The sequence below is a fragment of the Schistocerca gregaria genome, chromosome 1 (assembly GCF_023897955.1).
Source record: "Schistocerca gregaria isolate iqSchGreg1 chromosome 1, iqSchGreg1.2, whole genome shotgun sequence".
NCBI lineage: Eukaryota > Metazoa > Arthropoda > Insecta > Orthoptera > Acrididae > Schistocerca > Schistocerca gregaria.
Window position 1 is genome coordinate 990,652,695 of NC_064920.1, and position 18,592 is coordinate 990,671,286.

At 43.3% G+C, this 18,592-nt stretch overlaps 1 protein-coding gene across 8 annotated transcripts in view; it reads left to right on the top strand.

Moving 5' to 3' along the window:
* LOC126278139 (uncharacterized) overlaps positions 1-18,592 on the top strand; it is a 219,808-nt gene that overhangs the window by 142,084 nt on the left and 59,132 nt on the right. For all 8 annotated transcript variants that reach the window (XR_007550660.1, XR_007550662.1, XR_007550664.1 and 5 more), the window contains one exon: positions 5,222-5,338. Coding sequence is in view for 2 of the 8 variants with exons in the window: in XM_049978041.1 (XP_049833998.1) it covers positions 5,290-5,338 (49 nt within the window). In the remaining 6 variants the exon portion in view is untranslated. The remainder of the gene's footprint in view (positions 1-5,221; positions 5,339-18,592) is intronic.

Below are 18,592 nucleotides of genomic sequence, written 5' to 3' on the forward strand. Positions count from 1 at the left end.
CTCACCGCAAAACCGTGCGATTAGTAGACGAAAGGACGTGCCTCTTCGATGGGAACCGAAAACATTTGATCGCAAGGTCATAGGTCAACCGACTCCTCCACAGGAAAACACGTCCGATATATTCTATACGACACTGGTGACGGCATGTGCGTCACATGGGAATATGTTGTCGACCCACCTAACTTGTACATTTGGCGAATGGGTAAAAAGATTATTCTACCTGCCCGATTTGGGTTTTCTTGTGGATGTGATAATCACTCCCAAAAAAGTGGTGAAAACATAAGCGTTTGTAACGTAAACTGTAAATAAAAAATTAAACTCTGCACTCGAGGGAAGACTTGAACCAAGGACCTCTCGTTCCGCATCTGCTCACGCTAACCACGGGAGAAGGGCGCTCCTGAGCTCACCCTCTCGTTGATGTTGCATATGTTCCGCATGGACTACACAGTTTGTATATTTTGCTAATTTTTCATAGTTCCACACAACTTCTTCCTGTTTTCTCGGTTGATCTGTGTTCAGTTTTCAAGGCCTATACACTGTGCGGACTTATAATTAAATCTGAGTGGGGTGCGATGGGGAGGATCCCTTGTAAGACCGCTCGGCTAAACCCGCGCGGCCCACCCATTTCACCATCTCCTTCTGTGTGGATGCACAAACAATGCCCAAACTCTTACGGGAATCGGCAGTAAAGCCTGCGAGTAATGAGTACAATGGACAGGAGCGCTATGAATATAGTGCGGGACAATAAGTTACGAATGTGGGTCTCACAGGACGCGTGCCAGAGATAAGTTCCTGCAGTCACACCATCCTCTGTGTCCTCGGCGGCTCAGCTGGACGCCGGCACGGCTTAGATTAGATTTTCGTTCCATAGATCCGTGCTGAGGAGATCCTCGTGGTTGTAGAACATGTCTTTTTTTTGTCTTATCGTAGTATGAATATGTTCAACACATCATTTGTGCGGTAGCTCAGCGTGTTCGGTCAGAGAGTTAGCTGCCCTCTGTAATAAAAAACTGAGTCAGCGGCTCAACACTGAACTTGAACGGGTGTCATGACACGTCCGCACCGAACAAATGCAAACGCACAAAATGAGAACACTAAAAAAAAAAAAACAAAAAAAGATGGATAGAGCGTCTGCCATGTAAGCAGGAGATCCCGGGTTCGAGTCCCGGTGGGGGCACACATTTTCAACTGTCCCCGTTGACTTATATGAACGCCTGTATGCAGTTAGGGGTATTCATTTCATTGTAATTACATTAACATTTGACTGTGTCAAAATATCCACGGGTGTACTGCGGTCTCCAGTGTCCAACGGGCACAATTTTTCGGCGATCATACATGTCGCCATCATCAGGTGAACTGACGGACTGAGCTCCTGTGAACGTGCCGGTACGGAGATCCGTACGCTATTGCTGCTCAGGGGGAACTGGGTTCGGTCGCGGCGGCGGCCGATTTAAATACCCTCCGCCCGCGGCGCACTCCCTCCGCCGTCCGCGCCCCGCGCCACGGTCGCGCGGTGGAACAGATTGCGACGGCGTCTGAGATGACGTCGGTGTGATGGCTCTGTCCGACGTGGTCGTCACAGCTATACGTTTGCTCGATTTACTCTTGATTAATCCAATCGCTGGTTCCCAAGCCTTGCTAACAAGGGAACATCCCCATCGCACCCCCCTCAGATTTAGTCATAAGTTGCCACAGTGGATAGGCTTTGAAACACTGAACACAGATCAATCGACAAAACAGGAAGAAGTTCTGTGGGACTATGAAAAACTAAGCAAAATATACAAACTGAGTAGTCCATGCGCAAGATAGGCAACATCAAGGATAAACAGAACTCAGGAGCGCCGTGATCCCGTGGTTAGCGTGAGCAGCTGCCGAACGAGAGGTCCTTGGTTAAAGTCTTCCTTCGAGCGAAAAGTTTAATTTTTTATTTTCAGACAATTATCAAAGCTCAGGCACTCACACATAATCAACTTCGCTCTCCAAAATTCCAGGACATGTTCAGATTTGCTTGGACACACGCAGGATTTGACGGTCTACACACGGAAAAATTTGAAAACGTTAAAAACATATGTTTTGACAGAGCACAGGGAAAATTGAGCGACTGTGAAACTGTTGTATTCATTTCTTGCAGTTTATGTGACAAACTCTTATGTTTTCATCACTTTTTTGTGAGTAATTATCACATCCACAAGAAAACCTAAATCGGGCAACGTAGAAGAATGTTTTTACCCATTCGCCAAGTGTACAAGTTAGGTGGGTCAACAACATATTCCAGTCATGTGACGCACATGCCGTCACCAGTGTCGTATAGAATATATCAGACCTGTTTTCCTGTGGAGGAATCGGTTGACGTATGACCTCGCAATTAAATGTTTTCGGTTCCCATTGGAGAGGCACGTCCTTTCGTCTACTAATCGCACGGTTTTGCGATGCGGTCGGAAAACACAGACACCAAACTTATTACAGTGAACAGAGACGTCAATGAACGAATGGACAGATCATAACTTTGCGAAAATAAAGAAAAACTTTTCGCTCGAGGGGAGACTTGAACGAAGGACTTCTCGTTCCGCAGCTGCTCACGCTAACCACGGGACCATGGCGATCCTAAGCTCAGCGTCTCCTTGATGTTGCCTATCTTCGCATGGATTACTCAGTTTGTATATTTTGCTTATATTTTCATAGTTCCACACAACTTCTTACTGTTTTCTCGATTGATCTGTGTTTAGTTTTTCATAGCCTATCCACTGAGCCAACGTATAACTAAATCTAAAGCGGGTGCGACGGGGAGGTTCCCTTGTAAGATTATAGCCACAGTCACGGTTTATGAGGTCATCATTGGTACGAATTTCGATGGCCTCTCTAACAACGCTGTCCCAGTATCTCGACGTCTTTACCAGAATCCTCGTGCGCTCATATTCCATAGCGTGATTTTCCAACAAACAATGTACAGCGACCGCCGACTTGCTCGGATACATAAGTCGAGTGTACCTCTGGTGTTCCCGTTGGACACTGTAGAACGGCATTACACCCATGGATATTTTGATTATCAAATGTTGTTGTTTTTGTGGTCTTCAGTCCTGAGACTGGTTTGATGCAGCTCTCCATGCTACTCTATCCTGCGCAAGCTTCTTCATCTCCTAGTACCTACTGCAACCTACATCCTTCTGAATCTGTTTGGTGTATTCATCTCTTGGTCTCCCTCTACGATTTTTACCCTCCACGCTGCCCTCCAATACTAAACTGGTGATCCCTTGATGCCTCAGAACATGTCCTACCAACTGATCCCTTCTTCTAGTTAAGTTGTGCCACAAACTTCTCTTCTCCCCAATCCTATTCAATACCTCCTCATTAGTTATATTATCTACCCATCTAATCTTCAGCATTCTTCTGCAGCACCACATTTCGATAGCTTCTATTCTCTTCTTGTCCAAATTAGTTATCGTCCATATTTCACTTCCATACATGGCTACGCTCCATACAAATACTTTCAGAAACGACTTCCTGACACTTAAATCAATACTCGATGTTAACAAATTTCTCTTCTTCAGAAACGCTTTCGTTGCCATTGCCAGTCTACATTTGATTCCTCTCTACTTAGACCATCATCAGTTATTTTGCTCCCCAAATAGCAAAACTTCTTTACTACTTTAAGTGTCTCATTTCCTAATCTAATACCCTCATCATCTGCCGGCTTAATTCGACTACATTCCATTATCCTCTTTTTACTTTTGTTGATGTTCATCTTATACCCTCCTTTCATGACACTGTCCATTCCGTTCAACTACTCTTCCAAGTCCTTTGCTGTCTCTGACAGAATTACAAAAATGGTTCAAATGGCTCTGAGCACTATGGGAGTTAACATCTGTGCATCAGTCCCCTAGAAGTTAGAACTACTTAAACCTAACTAACCTAAGGAAATCACACACATCCATGCCCGAGGCAGGATTCGAACCTGCGACCGTAGCGGTCACGCGGTTCCAGACTGTAGCGCCTAGAACTGCACGGCCACACCAGCCGGCGACAGAATTACAATGTCATCGGCAAACCTGGAAGTTTTAATTTCTTCTCCATGGATTTTAATACCTACCCCAAATTTTTCTTTTGTTTCCTTCACTGCTTGTTCAATATACAGATTGAATAACGTCTGGGATAGGCTACAACCCTGTCTCAATCCCTTCCCAACCACTGCTTTCCTTTCCCGCCCCTCGACTCTTATAACTGCCATCTGCTTTCTGTACAAATTGTAAATAGCCTTTCGCTCCCTGTATTTTACCCCTGCCACCTTCAGAATTTGAAATAGAGTATTCCAGTCAACATTGTCAAAAGCTTTCTCTAAGTCTACAAATGCTAGAAACGTAGGTTTGCCTTTCCTTAATCTTTCTTCTAAGATAAGTCGTAAGGTCAGTATTGCCTCACATGTTCCAATATTTCTACGGAATCGAAACTGATCTTCCCCGAAGTCAGCTTCTACCAGTTTTTCCATTCGTCTGTAGAGAATACGCGTTAGTATTTTGCATCCGTGACTTATTAAACTGATCGTTCGGTAATTTTCACATCTGTCAGCACCTGCTTTCTTTGGGATCGGAATTATTATATTCTTCTTGAAGTCTGAGGGTATTTCGCCTGTCTCATACATCTTGCTCACCAGATGGTAGAGTTATGTCAGGACCGGCTCTCCCAAGGCCGTCAGTAGTTCTAATGGAATGTTGTCTACTCCCGGTGCCTTGTTTCGACTCTGGTCTTTCAGTGCTCTATGAAACTCTTCACGCAGTATCGTATCTTCCATTTCATCTTCATCTACATCCACTTCCATTTCCATAATATTGTCCTCAAGTACATTGCCCTTGTATAGGCCCTCTATATACTCCCTCGACCTTTCTGCTTTCCCTTCTTTGCTTAGAACTGGGTTTCCATCTGAGCTCTTGATATTCATACAAGTGGTTCTCTGTTCTCCAAAGGTCTCTTTAATTTTGCTGTAGGCACTATCTATCTTACCCCTAGTGGGATAACCCTCTACATCCTTACGTTTGTCCTCTAGCCATCCCTGCTTAGCCATTATCAAATACGCCGGGAGAAGCTCAAGAATCACATTTGACTGCGTGTTCGGGGCGCTTCAATTTTTTGTCAGACGGGGTAAATTCCTGATGACGAGCAGTGTGTGTTTTTTACAGGTGACGAGATGTGAGCGAACAGAGTTTGTATGTGGTCGGTGTGCTTGCAGGAGCGGCACCATGCCCCGGGCAGAGTGAGCGGCCGTAGGCGGCGCCGTGTCTCGGCGATGCGCCAAGCATGACCGCGGCCTGCTGCAGCGCCACACGTCGCCGCACCGCGGACACACGTGAGTCACCAGCTGGCGCCGGCTAAAACCGTGGGTCGCGCTGGACTTGGACACTGAGGGGACAGAGCTGGACATTGATGCGGGCGTTCCGGGTTCGAGTCCCATTCCAGCAAACTGTATTTTTTCCCTCCTGCTAGGATGTTTCAAGCGGCGCACACTGTGTACATCTACATCTACATGATTACTCTGCAATTCACATTTAAGTGCTTGGCAGAGGCTTTATCGAACCACAACCATACTATCTCTCTACCATTCCACTCCAGAACAGCGCGCGGGTAAAACGAACACCTAAACCTTTCTGTTCCAGCTCTGATTTCACTTATTTTATTTTGATGATCATTCCTACCAATGTAGGTTGGGCTCAACAAAGGAGAAAGTTGGTGGCTGAAATTTCGTAAATAGATCTCGCCGCGACGAAAAACGTCTTTGCTATAATGACTTCCATCCCAACTCGTGTATCATATCTGCCATACTCTCTCCTCTATTACGTGATAATGACCCTTTCGATGTCCTCCGTCAATCCCACCTGGTAAGGATCCCACACCGCGCAGCAATATTCTAACAGAGGACGAACGAGTGTAGTGTAAGCTGTCTCTTTAGTGGACTTGTTCCATCTTCTAAGTGTCCTGCCAATGAAACACCTTTGGCTCGTCTTCCGCACAATATTATGTATGTGGTCTTTCCAACTGAAGTTGTTCGTAATTTTAACACCCAGGTACTTAGTTGAATTGACAGTCTTGAGTATTGTACTATTTATCGAGTAATCGAATGTCGACGGATTTCTTTTGGAACTCATGTGGATCACCTCACACTTTTCGTTATTTAGCGTCAACTGCCACCTGCCACACCATAAAGCAATCTTTTCTAAATCGCTTTGCAACTAATACTGGTCTTCGCATGACCTTACTAGACGGTAAATTACAGCATCATCTGCGAACAACCTAAGAGAACTGCTCAGATTGCCACCCAGGTCATTTATATAGATCAGGAACAGCAGAGGTCCTAGGACGCTTCCCTGGTGAACACCTGATATCACTTCAGTTTTACTCGATGATTTGCCGTGAGTCGCGCTGGACTTGGGACACTGAGAGGACAGATCTGGATAGCTGAACATCGATGCGGGCGTTCCAGTTTCGAGTCCCATTGAAGCAAACTGTATTTTTCCCCTTCATGCTAGGACGTTTCAAGCAGGGCACACTGTCCTGCAGAGCGAAGCATTCATTCAGGAAACAACCTCTAGGTTGCATTTCTCTGTGACATCCATTCTTTCAGAAGTAAGAGCATATGAACTATCAGACCAATTGTGTGATTGGATTGAAGAGTTCCTAGATAACAGAACGCAGCATCTCATTCTCAGTGGAGAAAAGTCTTCCGAAATAAGAGTGATTTCAGGTGTGCCGCAGAGCAGTGTCGTAGGACCGTCGCTATTCACAACATACATTACTGGCCATTAAAATTGCTACACCAAGAAGAAATGCAGATGATGAACGGGTATTCATTGTACAAATATATTATACTAGAACTGACATGTGATTACATTTTCACGCAGATTGGGTACATAGATCCTGAGAAATCAGTACCCAGAACAACCACCTCTGGCCGTAATAACGACCTTGATACGCCTGGGCATTGAGTCAAACAGAGCTTGGATGGCGTGTACAGTTACAGCTGCCCATGCAGCTTCAACACGATACCACAGTTCATCAAGAATAGTGACTGGCGTATTGTGACGAGCCAGTTGCTCGGCCACCATTGACCAAACGTTTCAAATTGGTGAGAGATATGTAGAATGTGCTGGCCAGGTCAGCAGTCGAACATTTTCTGTATCCAAAAGGCCCATGACCTGCCACATGCGGTCGTGCATTATCCTGCTGAAATGTAGGGTTTCGCAGGGATCGAATGAAGGGTAGAGTTACGGGTCGTAATACATCTGAAATGTAACGTCCACTGTCAAAGTGCCGTCAATGTGAACAAGAGGTGACAGAGACGTGTAACCAATGGCACCCTATACCATCACGCTGGGTGATACGCCATTATGGCGATGACGAATACACGCTTCCAATGTGCGTTCACCGCATTGTAGCCAAACATGGATGCAACCATCATGATACTGTAAACAGAACCTGGATTCATCCGAAAAAATGACATTTTGCCTTTCGTGCACCCAGGTTTGTCGTTGAGTACACCATCGCAGGCGCTCCTGTATGTGATGCAGCGTCATGAGTAACCGCAGCCATGGTATCCGAGCTGATAGTCCATGCTGCTGCAAACGTCATCTAACTGTTCGTGCAGATGGTTGTTGTCTTGCAAACGTCCCCATCTGTTGACCTAGGGATCGAGACGTGGCTGCATGATCCGTTTCAGCCATGCGGATAAGATGCCTGTCATCTCGACTGCTAGTGATACGAGGCCGTTGGGATCAAGCACGGCGTTCCGTATTACCTCCTGAACCCATCGATTCCATATTCTGCTAACAGTCACTGGATCTCGACCAACGCGAGCAGCAATGTCGCTATACAATAATTCGCAGTTGTGACAGGCTACAATCTGACCTTTATGAAAGTGGTAAACGTAATGGTACGCATTTCTCTTCCTTACACGAGGCATCACAACAACATTTGACCAGGCAACGCCGGTCAACTGCTGTTTTTGTATGAGAAATCGGCTGGAAACTTTCCTCATGTCAGCACGCTGTAGGTGTCGCCACCGGCGCCAACCTTGTGTGAATGCTCTGAAAAGCTAATCATTTGCATATCACAGCATGTTCTTCCAATCGGTTAAATTTCGCGTCTGTAGCACGTCATCTTCGAGGTGTAACAACTTTAATGGCCAGTAGTGTACATAAATGACCTTGTGGATAACATCGGGAGGTCACTGAGGCTTTTTGCGGGTGATGCTGTGGTATATCGAGAGGTTGTAACAACGGAAAAACTGTACTGAAATACAGGAGGATCTGCAGCGAATTGACGCATGGTGCAGGGAATCGCAATTGAATCTCAATGTAGACAAGTGTAATGTGCTGCGAATACATAGAAAGAAAGATCCTGAATCTTTTAGCTACAGTATATCAGGTCAGCAACTGGAAGCAGTTAATTCCATAAAATATCTGGGAGTAGCCATTAGGAGTGATTTAAAATGGAATGATCATATAAAGTTGATCGTCGGTAAAGCAGATGTCAGACTGAAATTCATTGGAAGAATCCCAAGGAAATGCAATCCGACAACAAAGGAAGTAGGTTACAGTACGCTTGTTCGCCCACTGCTCGAATATTGCTCACCAGTGTGGGATCCGTATCAGATAGGGCTGATAGAAGAGATAGAGAAGATCCAACGGAGAGCAGCGCGCTTCGTTACAGGATCATTTAGTAATCGCGAAACGGATATGATAGATAAACTCCAGTGGAAGACTTTGCAGGAGAGACGCTCAGTAGCTCGGTACGGGCTTTTGTTGAATTTTCGAGAACATACCTTCACCGAGGAGTCAAGCAGTATATTGCTCCCTCCCACGTATATCTCGCGAAGAGACCATGAGGATAAAATCAGAGAGATTAGAGCCCACACAGAATCATACCGACAATCCTTCCTTCCACGAACAATACGAGACTGGAATAGAAGGGAGAACCGATAGAGGTACTCAGGGTACCCTCCGCCACACACCGTCAGTTGGCTAGCGGAGTATGGATGTAGATGTAAATGCAGAATCCTCTGAAGCTAAAACTATTCATTTCTCCCGATTCCACGTCTTGTTTCTTAGAAGTGACTATTTACGAACTTCTGGCCTGACTACTTGTCTTCATAGCGCCTCCACGGTTCCACGAACGACTGATTCAGCGCTTGGCAGCCAGCAGCTTTTATTTACTTCTCCATTAGCGCCTTCAGGAATGCCAACAAGACGCGCCAACCATTGGGTTCAACCGATTACTCACAACTCAGAGCCCGGCTTCGTATCGATAATAGGCAATGAAAACCTCGTGAATCCATTCCATTAAATTTTTCAGGAGAAGCAAAAACAGTTTCTTAAAAAACAACAGAATGATACAGATAATGTTGTTACATGGGTAGTACATAGTAGAAGCCTAGTTTAAATTTATCCAAACACTTTCTGTCGTCTGAGTGCTTGGTGACGTTTCTCAAAAAAATGGTTCAAATGGCTCTGAGCACTGTGGGACTTAACACCTGAGGTCATCAGCCCCCTAGAACTTAGAATAGGCAATAGTTTTCGGACAATAACATTCCTGCAATGGACTGGCCAGCTCAAGAGTCCCGACCTCAACCCAATGTGACACCTTTGGAAGAAATCAGAACGTCGATTTCGCTCCAGACCTCAGGGTCCGACATCACTATCGTCCCCAGTTTCGGCACTTGATCAAGAATGGGCTGCCACAGACATTCACACACCTCACTGAAAGTGCCCCAGCAGTATTCCAGTCTTCATAAAGACTTAACCCTTAATGTCCACGAACAGGTGTCCCGATTGTTTTAATCGGGTCGTGTACTTACAGAGCGACATGGCGGAAGCACTAAAAGCTGTGTTCAAATGGTTCAAATGGCTCTGAGCACTATGGTACTTAACATCTGAGGTCATCGGTGCCCCAGAACTTAGAACTACTTAAACCTAACTAACTCAAGGACATCACACACATTCATGCCCGAGGCAGAAGTCTAATCTGCGACAGCAGCGGTCGCGCGGTTCCAGACTGAAGCGCCTAGAACCTCTCGGCCACACCGGCCGGCGACATGTCTCAGGCATTACAAATTTTCAGTGCTCCAGAGGGCGCGATTCTACTATGGTACAGATCTACTTTTTCGGTTACTGTCTTCAGTGATGGGATTGTTTCTTTGAAATCATCTATATGGCCGTGTAGGTTAGGTTGGGTTGGGTTGTTGGGGGAAGAGACCAAACTGCGAGGTCATCGATCTCATCGGATTAGGGAAGGATGAGAAGGAAGTCGGCCGTGCCTTTTCAAAGGAACCATGCCGGCAATTTCCTGGAGCGATTCAGGGAAATCATGGAAAACCTGAATCAGGATGGCCGGACGCAGGATTGAAACGTCCTCCTCCTTAATGCGAGTCCAGTGTGCTGACCACTGCGCCATCTCACGGTAACCACTGCGCCACCTCGCGCTAACCACTGCGCCACCCCACTTGCTGTAGGTTAGGGTCCCACGTATCTCACTCTGCAGCTATTCACCCTGGTGACCCCTAGTTTGCGAGTAATCGACGAAAGAAGTTCTAATTTTGCGTGATTCTAGACCCTTAGCATTGACTACTATACGTACAGTGTTGTTGCAGCGAGATGGTTACATCTACATCTACTTCTACATCCATACTCCGCAAGCCACCTGACGGTGTGTGGCGGAGGGTACCCTGAGTACCTCTATCGGTTCTCCCTTCTATTCCAGTCTCGTATTGTACGTGGAAGGAAGGATTGTCGGTATGCTTCTGTGTGGGCTCTAATCTCTCTTATTTTATCCTCATGGTCTCTTCGGGAGATATACGTAGGAGGGAGCAATATACTGCTTGACTCTTCGGTGAAGGTATGTTCTCGAAACTTTAACAAAAGCCCGTACCGAGCTACTGAGCGTCTCTCCTGCAGAGTCTTCCACTGGAGTTTATCTATCATCCCCGTAACGCTTTCGCAATTAGTAAATGATCCTGTAACGAAGCGCGCTGCTCTCCGTTGGATCTTCTCTATCTCTTCTATCAGCCCTATCTGATACGGATCCCACACTGGTGAGCAATATTCGAGCAGTGGGCGAACAAGCGTACTGTAACCTACTTCCTTTGTTGTCGGATTGCATTTCCTTGGGATTCTTCCAATGAATTTCAGTCTGGCATCTGCTTTACCGACGATCAACTTTATATGATCATTCCATTTTAAATCACTCCTAATGCGTACTCCCAGATAATTTATAGAATTAACTGCTTCCAGTTGCTGACCTGCTATTTTGTAGCTAAATGATAAGGGACCTATCTTTCTATGTATTCGCATCACATTACACTTGTCTACATTGAGATTCAATTGCCATTCCGTGCACCATACGTCAATTCGCTGCAGATCCTCCTGCATTTCAGTACAATTTTCCATTGTTGCAACCTCTCGATACACCACAGCATCATCTGCAAAAAGCCTCAGTGAACTTCCGATGTCATCCACCAGGTCATTTATGTATATTGTGAATAGGAACGGTCCTATGACACTCCCCTGCGGCACACCTGAAATCACTCTTACTTCGGAAGACTTCTCTCCATTGAGAATGACATGCTGCGTTCTGTTATCTAGGAACTCCTCAATCCAATCACACAAATGATCTGATAGCCCGTATGCTCTTACTTTGTTCATTAAACGACTGTGGGGAACTGTGTCAAACGCCTTGCGGAAGTCAAGAAACACTGCATCTACCTGTGAACCCGTGTCTAAGGCCCTCTGAGTCTCGTGGACGAATAGCGCGAACTGGGTTTCACACGACCGTCTTTTTCGAAACCCATGCTGATTCCTACAGAGTAGATTTCTAGTCTCCAGAAAAGACATTATACTCAAACATAATACGTGTTCCAAAATTCTACAACTGATCGACGTTAGAGATATAGGTCTATAGTTCTGCACATCTGTTCGACGTCCCTTCTTGAAAACGGGGATGACCTGTGCCCTTTTCCAATCCTTTGGAACGCTTCGCTCTTCTAGAGACCTACGGTACACCGCTGCAAGAAGGGGGGCAAGTTCCTTCGCGTACTCTGTGTAAAATCGAACTGGTATCCCATCAGGACCAGCGGCCTTTCCTCTTTTGAGCGATCATACAAGACTAACTGAAAAGGCTGAGGGTGCAACTCTAGTCAACTACTTATATTTTTTTATTGTTATGTAATCATCGAAAAGACTCTGATTATTATTTTTATTCGGTTAATTCGCTTTAATGTAATTTTTTCAAATTTCTAATCCTTTGTCACGTCATTTTAATCTTCGTATTAATTTTCACATTTGCTTTTTCTTTTCTTCCTATCATTCTTTTTCTATTTGGAATCTTTGTGCGTGCGATTTGAATTAGTTTTATTTATTCACCACAATGTTTGAACGTTAGAAACTGCCGATCCACTGGTTAAAAAACAAAAGTCGAAACAATGTATGTTGGCTCTGCAATGATGCCCAAAATGCATTTGTTGTTACGTGTAAGATGCACAATTTTTTAGATGGTAATCGTCATGCAAACATTTAAAAAAACAAATTCTTGTTGCACTATGGACAAAATAACGCAAATGAAGATTCAAGCCGGCTGCGGTGGTCTTGCGGTTTTAGGCGCAGCAGTCCGGAACCGCGGGACTGCTACGGTCGCAGGTTCGAATCCTGCCTCGGGCATGGATATGTGTGATGTCCTTAGGTTAGTTAGGTTTAAGTAGTTCTAAGTTCTAGGGGACTGATGACCTAAGATGTTAAGTCCCATAGTGCTCAGAGCCATTTGAACCATTTTTTTGAAGATTCAAAAGTAAGAAGAGATTATTAACCCTCTAACGGTAAGGTGAAGTTTCCTGACATAAACGGTAAGATGGAGTTGGATCAGACCCCACCCTCCAAATATCGATTTTTCGGGTTAAAATAAAATATGAATAACGGGAAACAATTTTATTATCAATTAAACACATATAATATTTGTTATAACAACTTTTTTATTTTGATAGTCAATAAGTAAGAATATAAAGTACTTTGGAAAAAAATAGGAACTTTAATGCAAAAAAATAACTTAATAGAAATATTCTCTATAAAATTATTGAAAACATAGTAAAAATCAATAGATTCAGTCATCAACTAGGAATTTGAGTGCTTTAGAAATTCTAAGGATGTGAACTAAATGAGAAACAACTCTTACTAATTTTAGAAAATAATTATAGTGTCAGCAGTTTCGAAATATAAAGTTCTCAATAATAAATTTCTTTCTACACATAATATAATAGGAACAAATAATAAATGTATAATGTTATCCTGGAAACGATTACATACAGCCCTTAAAATACATATTTGGCACAATTTATCACATCTCAGTTTGTTTACAGCCAGGGCATATAATAAATTTATGCTCCCCACATATAGAACGATTACACTTACTACAAAAAGCATTCCCCTTCCTATCTTTTAATCTGTCACAAAAAGCACATCTTCTTTTCTTTAGTGGCTGTGCTTGGGTAGGCTTGTCTAATTCTATTGGTTCTTTTTCTAAAAGTTTTCCAATAGACGAATGGAGCTGCGAGCTGACGGGGAAGATGTGTGTTATTCAACCTCTTTTCCATAAGAGGTTTTGTCAAAGAGAGCGCGAGATTTTTGAGAAATGATATTCTCGCGTCATTTGTTGGTCCATATTGTCTCTAAGTCTTTACCTAGCTAAAAATTTCTCTCATCATCTACATCTGACTGAGAATTATCAAACTCGACTGCTCCTGCCGCACATTGAAATACATCATCCTTGTCATCAGTATTAGATAATACATCATCCTCGTTTTCTGAACAGTTTTCTGCATCGATATTATCGCCATCCTCTGACTCAGCCTCCTATCGGAGAAACTCTTTGTATATCTCCTCAGGATTTCTAAGGAGTTGATGCGCCATTTTAGTAAGATACTAGAAGAGAAAACAAAACTTAGATGTAATACAAACATCAATATGGGGTCGGATCCGACCCGAGCGCGGGTAATGGAGGTTTCGGATAGAGAGGATAGCGGCAGGTCACTCACCAGACTGACGTGGCCTCCTCGGCTTTCTTGGGACGACTGGCTGTTAGGGTAGCTGGAACCACAGCGCTCTCAGAAAAGGGAGTGGGGAGCTATAAACAAAACGGACTCGCTGGGGTCGGATCCAACCCCAACCTTACCGTTATAGGGTTAATAAATGCGCAAAATGAGGAATAGAAATAATGAATGCTATAACGTGAACGAAAATGTAAATATAAGATAATCAAAAGGAGGAAATTAAATCAAAATTAATACAAAAAATTGTTAAAATCACGTACACAAAAGATTCAAAAGGAAAACAGAACGATGGGAACAAAAAAATAACAGAAAACGAAAAAGTTTTGCTATGATGAAAATGACAAGACAGAGGATTAGAAATTTCAAAAAATTAAGTTCAAACCAATTGACTGAATAAAAATAATGACTCAAGTCATTTCGATAACTATTTAAAAATAAAAAGGGATTGAAGTTTTGAAACCAGGACCTTCTGCATGATATTCTCTTATACTAGCCACTAAACTATTACATCACTCGTTGTATTATTTTCAAATTTAAGGCCCTCCAAGATCACGCAGAATAACGAATTTTTTTCGTCGATTACTATCAAACGAGGGCCAATCAGAGTGAGTGGCTGCAGAGTGCGGTGCCTGGGACTATAATTTATATTATCGTGTTGATAGTTTCAAAAAGTCGACCCCACTCATCTCCTTGTCAGAGTGAGTGCATGTTCACTGTCGGTCTTTGTAACGCCTGCCGGTCATTAGGAAGTCACAGAATCAAGCAATATTACGCCTTTAGCGCGCTGCCTAGTACGAGAAACATTCTTTCGAGTTCGCGTGTCGTGTGCAAAGGAAGAGAATTTGCAAAGGACTTTTACTTAGGAACGTCGTCACATTTTCATCCCATTGCGTAAAGTTGTAGCAGAAGAGCCCTCGAAAAAACTTCCCGTTGTTTCATTTCCCCCGCAGCTCTGCTACCATGTCAATTCGCAAAAAATTGCTATAGACGAGTACTGCCGAGTCATGGAAGAACGCCTGTAAGAGAATTTTTCAAGCAAGATATCGCAGAACCCTTTTTACTCTATGCGATGGTCATTTTCTTTTAAATGACGTAGCGCTAATGGAGCACTGTTATCTCAGATACTTAACACAAGCTAACCACCCGCATACGATGTTGCCAGGTTTGTGGATTTTATTCTGCAGGTGGTGGTGACGTGCAGGACATCCATGAAATCTTACAAGGTCCGTATGTTATTGGTTCTGCCACTGAATAGTTAAAATAACTGTGAATTTCTTAGTGAATATTCATCTAAATTTCTTATCAAGAACAAATCGAAGGAATACTGAAATGAAGCTCTGATTATATCCATAATACTGTTAAGTCACCACGAATTGGTAATTAGGTAACCGATGCGCGAAATTTAGCACGGACTTCGATGCGAGATGCCTTTAATAGGTTCCACAACGAAACATTGTCTCGAAATTTGGTAGAAAATCCGAAGAAATTCTGGTCGTATGTAAAGTATACAAGCGGCAAGACGCAGTCAATACCTTCGCTGCGCAGTGCCGATGGTACTGTTACCGACGACTGTGCCGCTAAAGCGGAGTTATTGAACGCAGTTTTCCGAAATTCTTTCACCAGGGAAGACGAATGGAATATTCCAGAATTTGAAACACGAACATCTGCTAGCTTGAGTGTCTTAGAAGTAGATACCTTAGGGGTTGCAAAGCAACTCAAATCGCTTGATACGGGCAAGTCTTCAGGTCCAGATTGTATACCGATTAGGTTCCTTTCAGATTACGCTGATACAATAGCTTCCTACTTAGCACTCATATACAACCGCTCGCTCACCGATAGATCTGTACCTACAGATTGGAAAACTGCGCAGGGCGCACCAGTGTTTAAGAAGGGTAGTAAGAGTAACCCATCGAACTACAGACCTATATCATTGACGTCGGTTTGCAGTAGGGTTTTGGAGCATATACTGTATTCAAACATTATGAATCACCTCGAAGGGAACGATCTATTGATACGTAATCAGCATGGCTTCAGAAAATATCGCTCTTGTGCAACGCAGCTAGCTCTTTATTTGCACGAAATAATGGCCGCTATCGACAGGGGATCTCAAGTTGATTCCGTATTTCTAGATTTCCGGAAAGCCTTTGACACCGTTCCTCACAAGCGACTTCTAATCAAGCTGCGGGCCTATGGGGTATCGTCTCAGTTGTGCGACTGGATTCGTGATTTCCTGTCAGGAAGGTCGTAGTTCGTACTAATAGACGGCAAATCATCGAGTGAAACTGAAGTGATATCAGGTGTTCCCCAGGAAAGGGTCCTGGGACCTCTGCTGTTCCCGATCTATATAATTGACCTGGGTGACAATCTGAGCAGTTCTCTTGGGTTGTTCGCAGATGATGCTGTAATTTACCGTCTAGTAAAGTCATCCGAAGACCAGTATCAGTTGCAAAGCGATTTAGAAAAAATTGCTGTATGGTGTGGCAGGTGGCAGTTGACGCTAAATAATGAAAAGTGTGAGGTGATTCACATGAGTTCCAAAAGAAATCCGTTGGAATTCGATTACTCGATAAATAGTACAATTCTCAAGGCTGTCAATTCAACTAAGTACCTGGGTGTTAAAATTACAAACAACCTCCGTTGGAAAGACCACATAGATAATATTGTGGGGAAGGCGAGCCAAAGGTTGCGTTTCATTGGCAGGACACTTAGAAGATGCGACAAGTCCTCTAAAGAGACAGCTTACACTACACTCGTTCGTCCTCTGTTAGAATATTGCTGCGCGGTGTGGGATCCTTACCAGGTGGGATACACGGAGGACATCGAAAGGGTGCAAAAAAGGGCAGCTCGTTTTGTATTATCACGTAATAGGGGAGAGAGTGTGGCAGATATGATACGTGAATTGGGATGGAAGTCATTACAGCAAAGACGTTTTTCGTCGCGGCGAGATCTTTTTACGAAATTTCAGTCACCAACTTTCTCTTCCGAATGCGAAAATATTTTGTTGAGCCCAACCTATATAGGTAGGAATGATCATCAAAATAAAATAAGAGAAATCAGAGCTTGAACAGAAAGGTTTAGGTGTTCGTTTTTCCCGCGCTGTTAGGGAGTGGAATAGTAGAGAGATAGTATGATTGTGGTTCGATGAACCCTCTGCCAAGCACTTAAATGTGAATTGCAGAGTAGTCATGTAGATGTAGATGTAGATGGCTCCTTGCCCTACGGGGGTTAACATTTTGGGTGCACATCAACATTTTTGTGCTCCGTGTTTCTTTTCGTGTGTTAGATTTAACTCTCTTTTAGATTTCATAGCTTCGTCCGTCCCTTTATTTTTTAGTTTCGTTTTTGAACGCCAGTAAAGTATTATTTGTTTATTCGTGGCTGACACTTTACTGCGTGGTTTTTATTGTGACTACTGTCGATAAATCTTTCTTTTTTGTGAATGTATAGAACTGTTTGTTGGTTGTAGCAGTTAATGTACTCCGATTTTTGACGGACAGGAAATTTGGTATTTCGGAACCCGCTAAGACTGTTCCAGACAACAGACTGACTGTTTCACGTTTAACATTCTTTTTCCAGATACTGACGGCAATGAAAATGTGGCGACGGTCTTGGATTTAAATGAGGAAGGACAACAGTTTCTTTTCTTCGACAAATTAAAATATGCACCTTACGCGTGTTACATAAAACAACTTTATTAGTAGGCAAAGGAGACACTGAGAAAAGTTTAGTGATCAAAAAAGTTAAAGTAGCGTATCAGATGCAGGGTACTAGGATTTTTTGCAGCAGCACCTTACAACTGGGAAAATTAATTGAAATCGAAGATTTGAAATAAGAAAGGCTCTAAGAGCCAAAATCATAAATTTGAGGAAACTGAGTTTTTAAGTGTACTAGGTAGGCAATGGCCGTAATTGTACTCATTAACGTGTTTTATTTGAAGTTAAGCATAGTATTGATCTAGTTTCCAAAGGAAATTATAAAGATTGAACTGTAATACTATGAAAAACTTACTAAGTGCGATAGTTCAGTAGTCAGCAAAAAGATAGTAAAAGTTCATTCTTCTGTTGTAAGACTATATGTTGTCATTATTTATTAGGTACTGCATCATTTCAATCAAATCTTTCGTCTGTTCTTCACAGACGTGGCTTGTAACACCCAGGGCAGGTTGTTGCATTTTCTTGACGTCCTACACCTGTACACCTTTTCTCAAAATAAAATAGGAATACCTTCCTAGGCCCCAATTTCATTTAAGCTTCTGGTTCTAACTACCTGAAGGTTATGTTTGTCTAACCATAGTAACTGTACTGTGGATACATCTAGAATTGCTGTGTTTGTATTACAGTCTGCTGCTTTCTTCGGATCTAAGAAGTCCGATGCATTTACGGTACTGACGATAAATGGCTTTATTTGCCTTGATTGCAATATCATGCCCCTCACATCTGAAACAATACACTTGGTAAATCAAGACTAAAGGCTGTCTGTGATTTAGGTTAGCGATGAAAAATGAGACTTGCCTGCTGA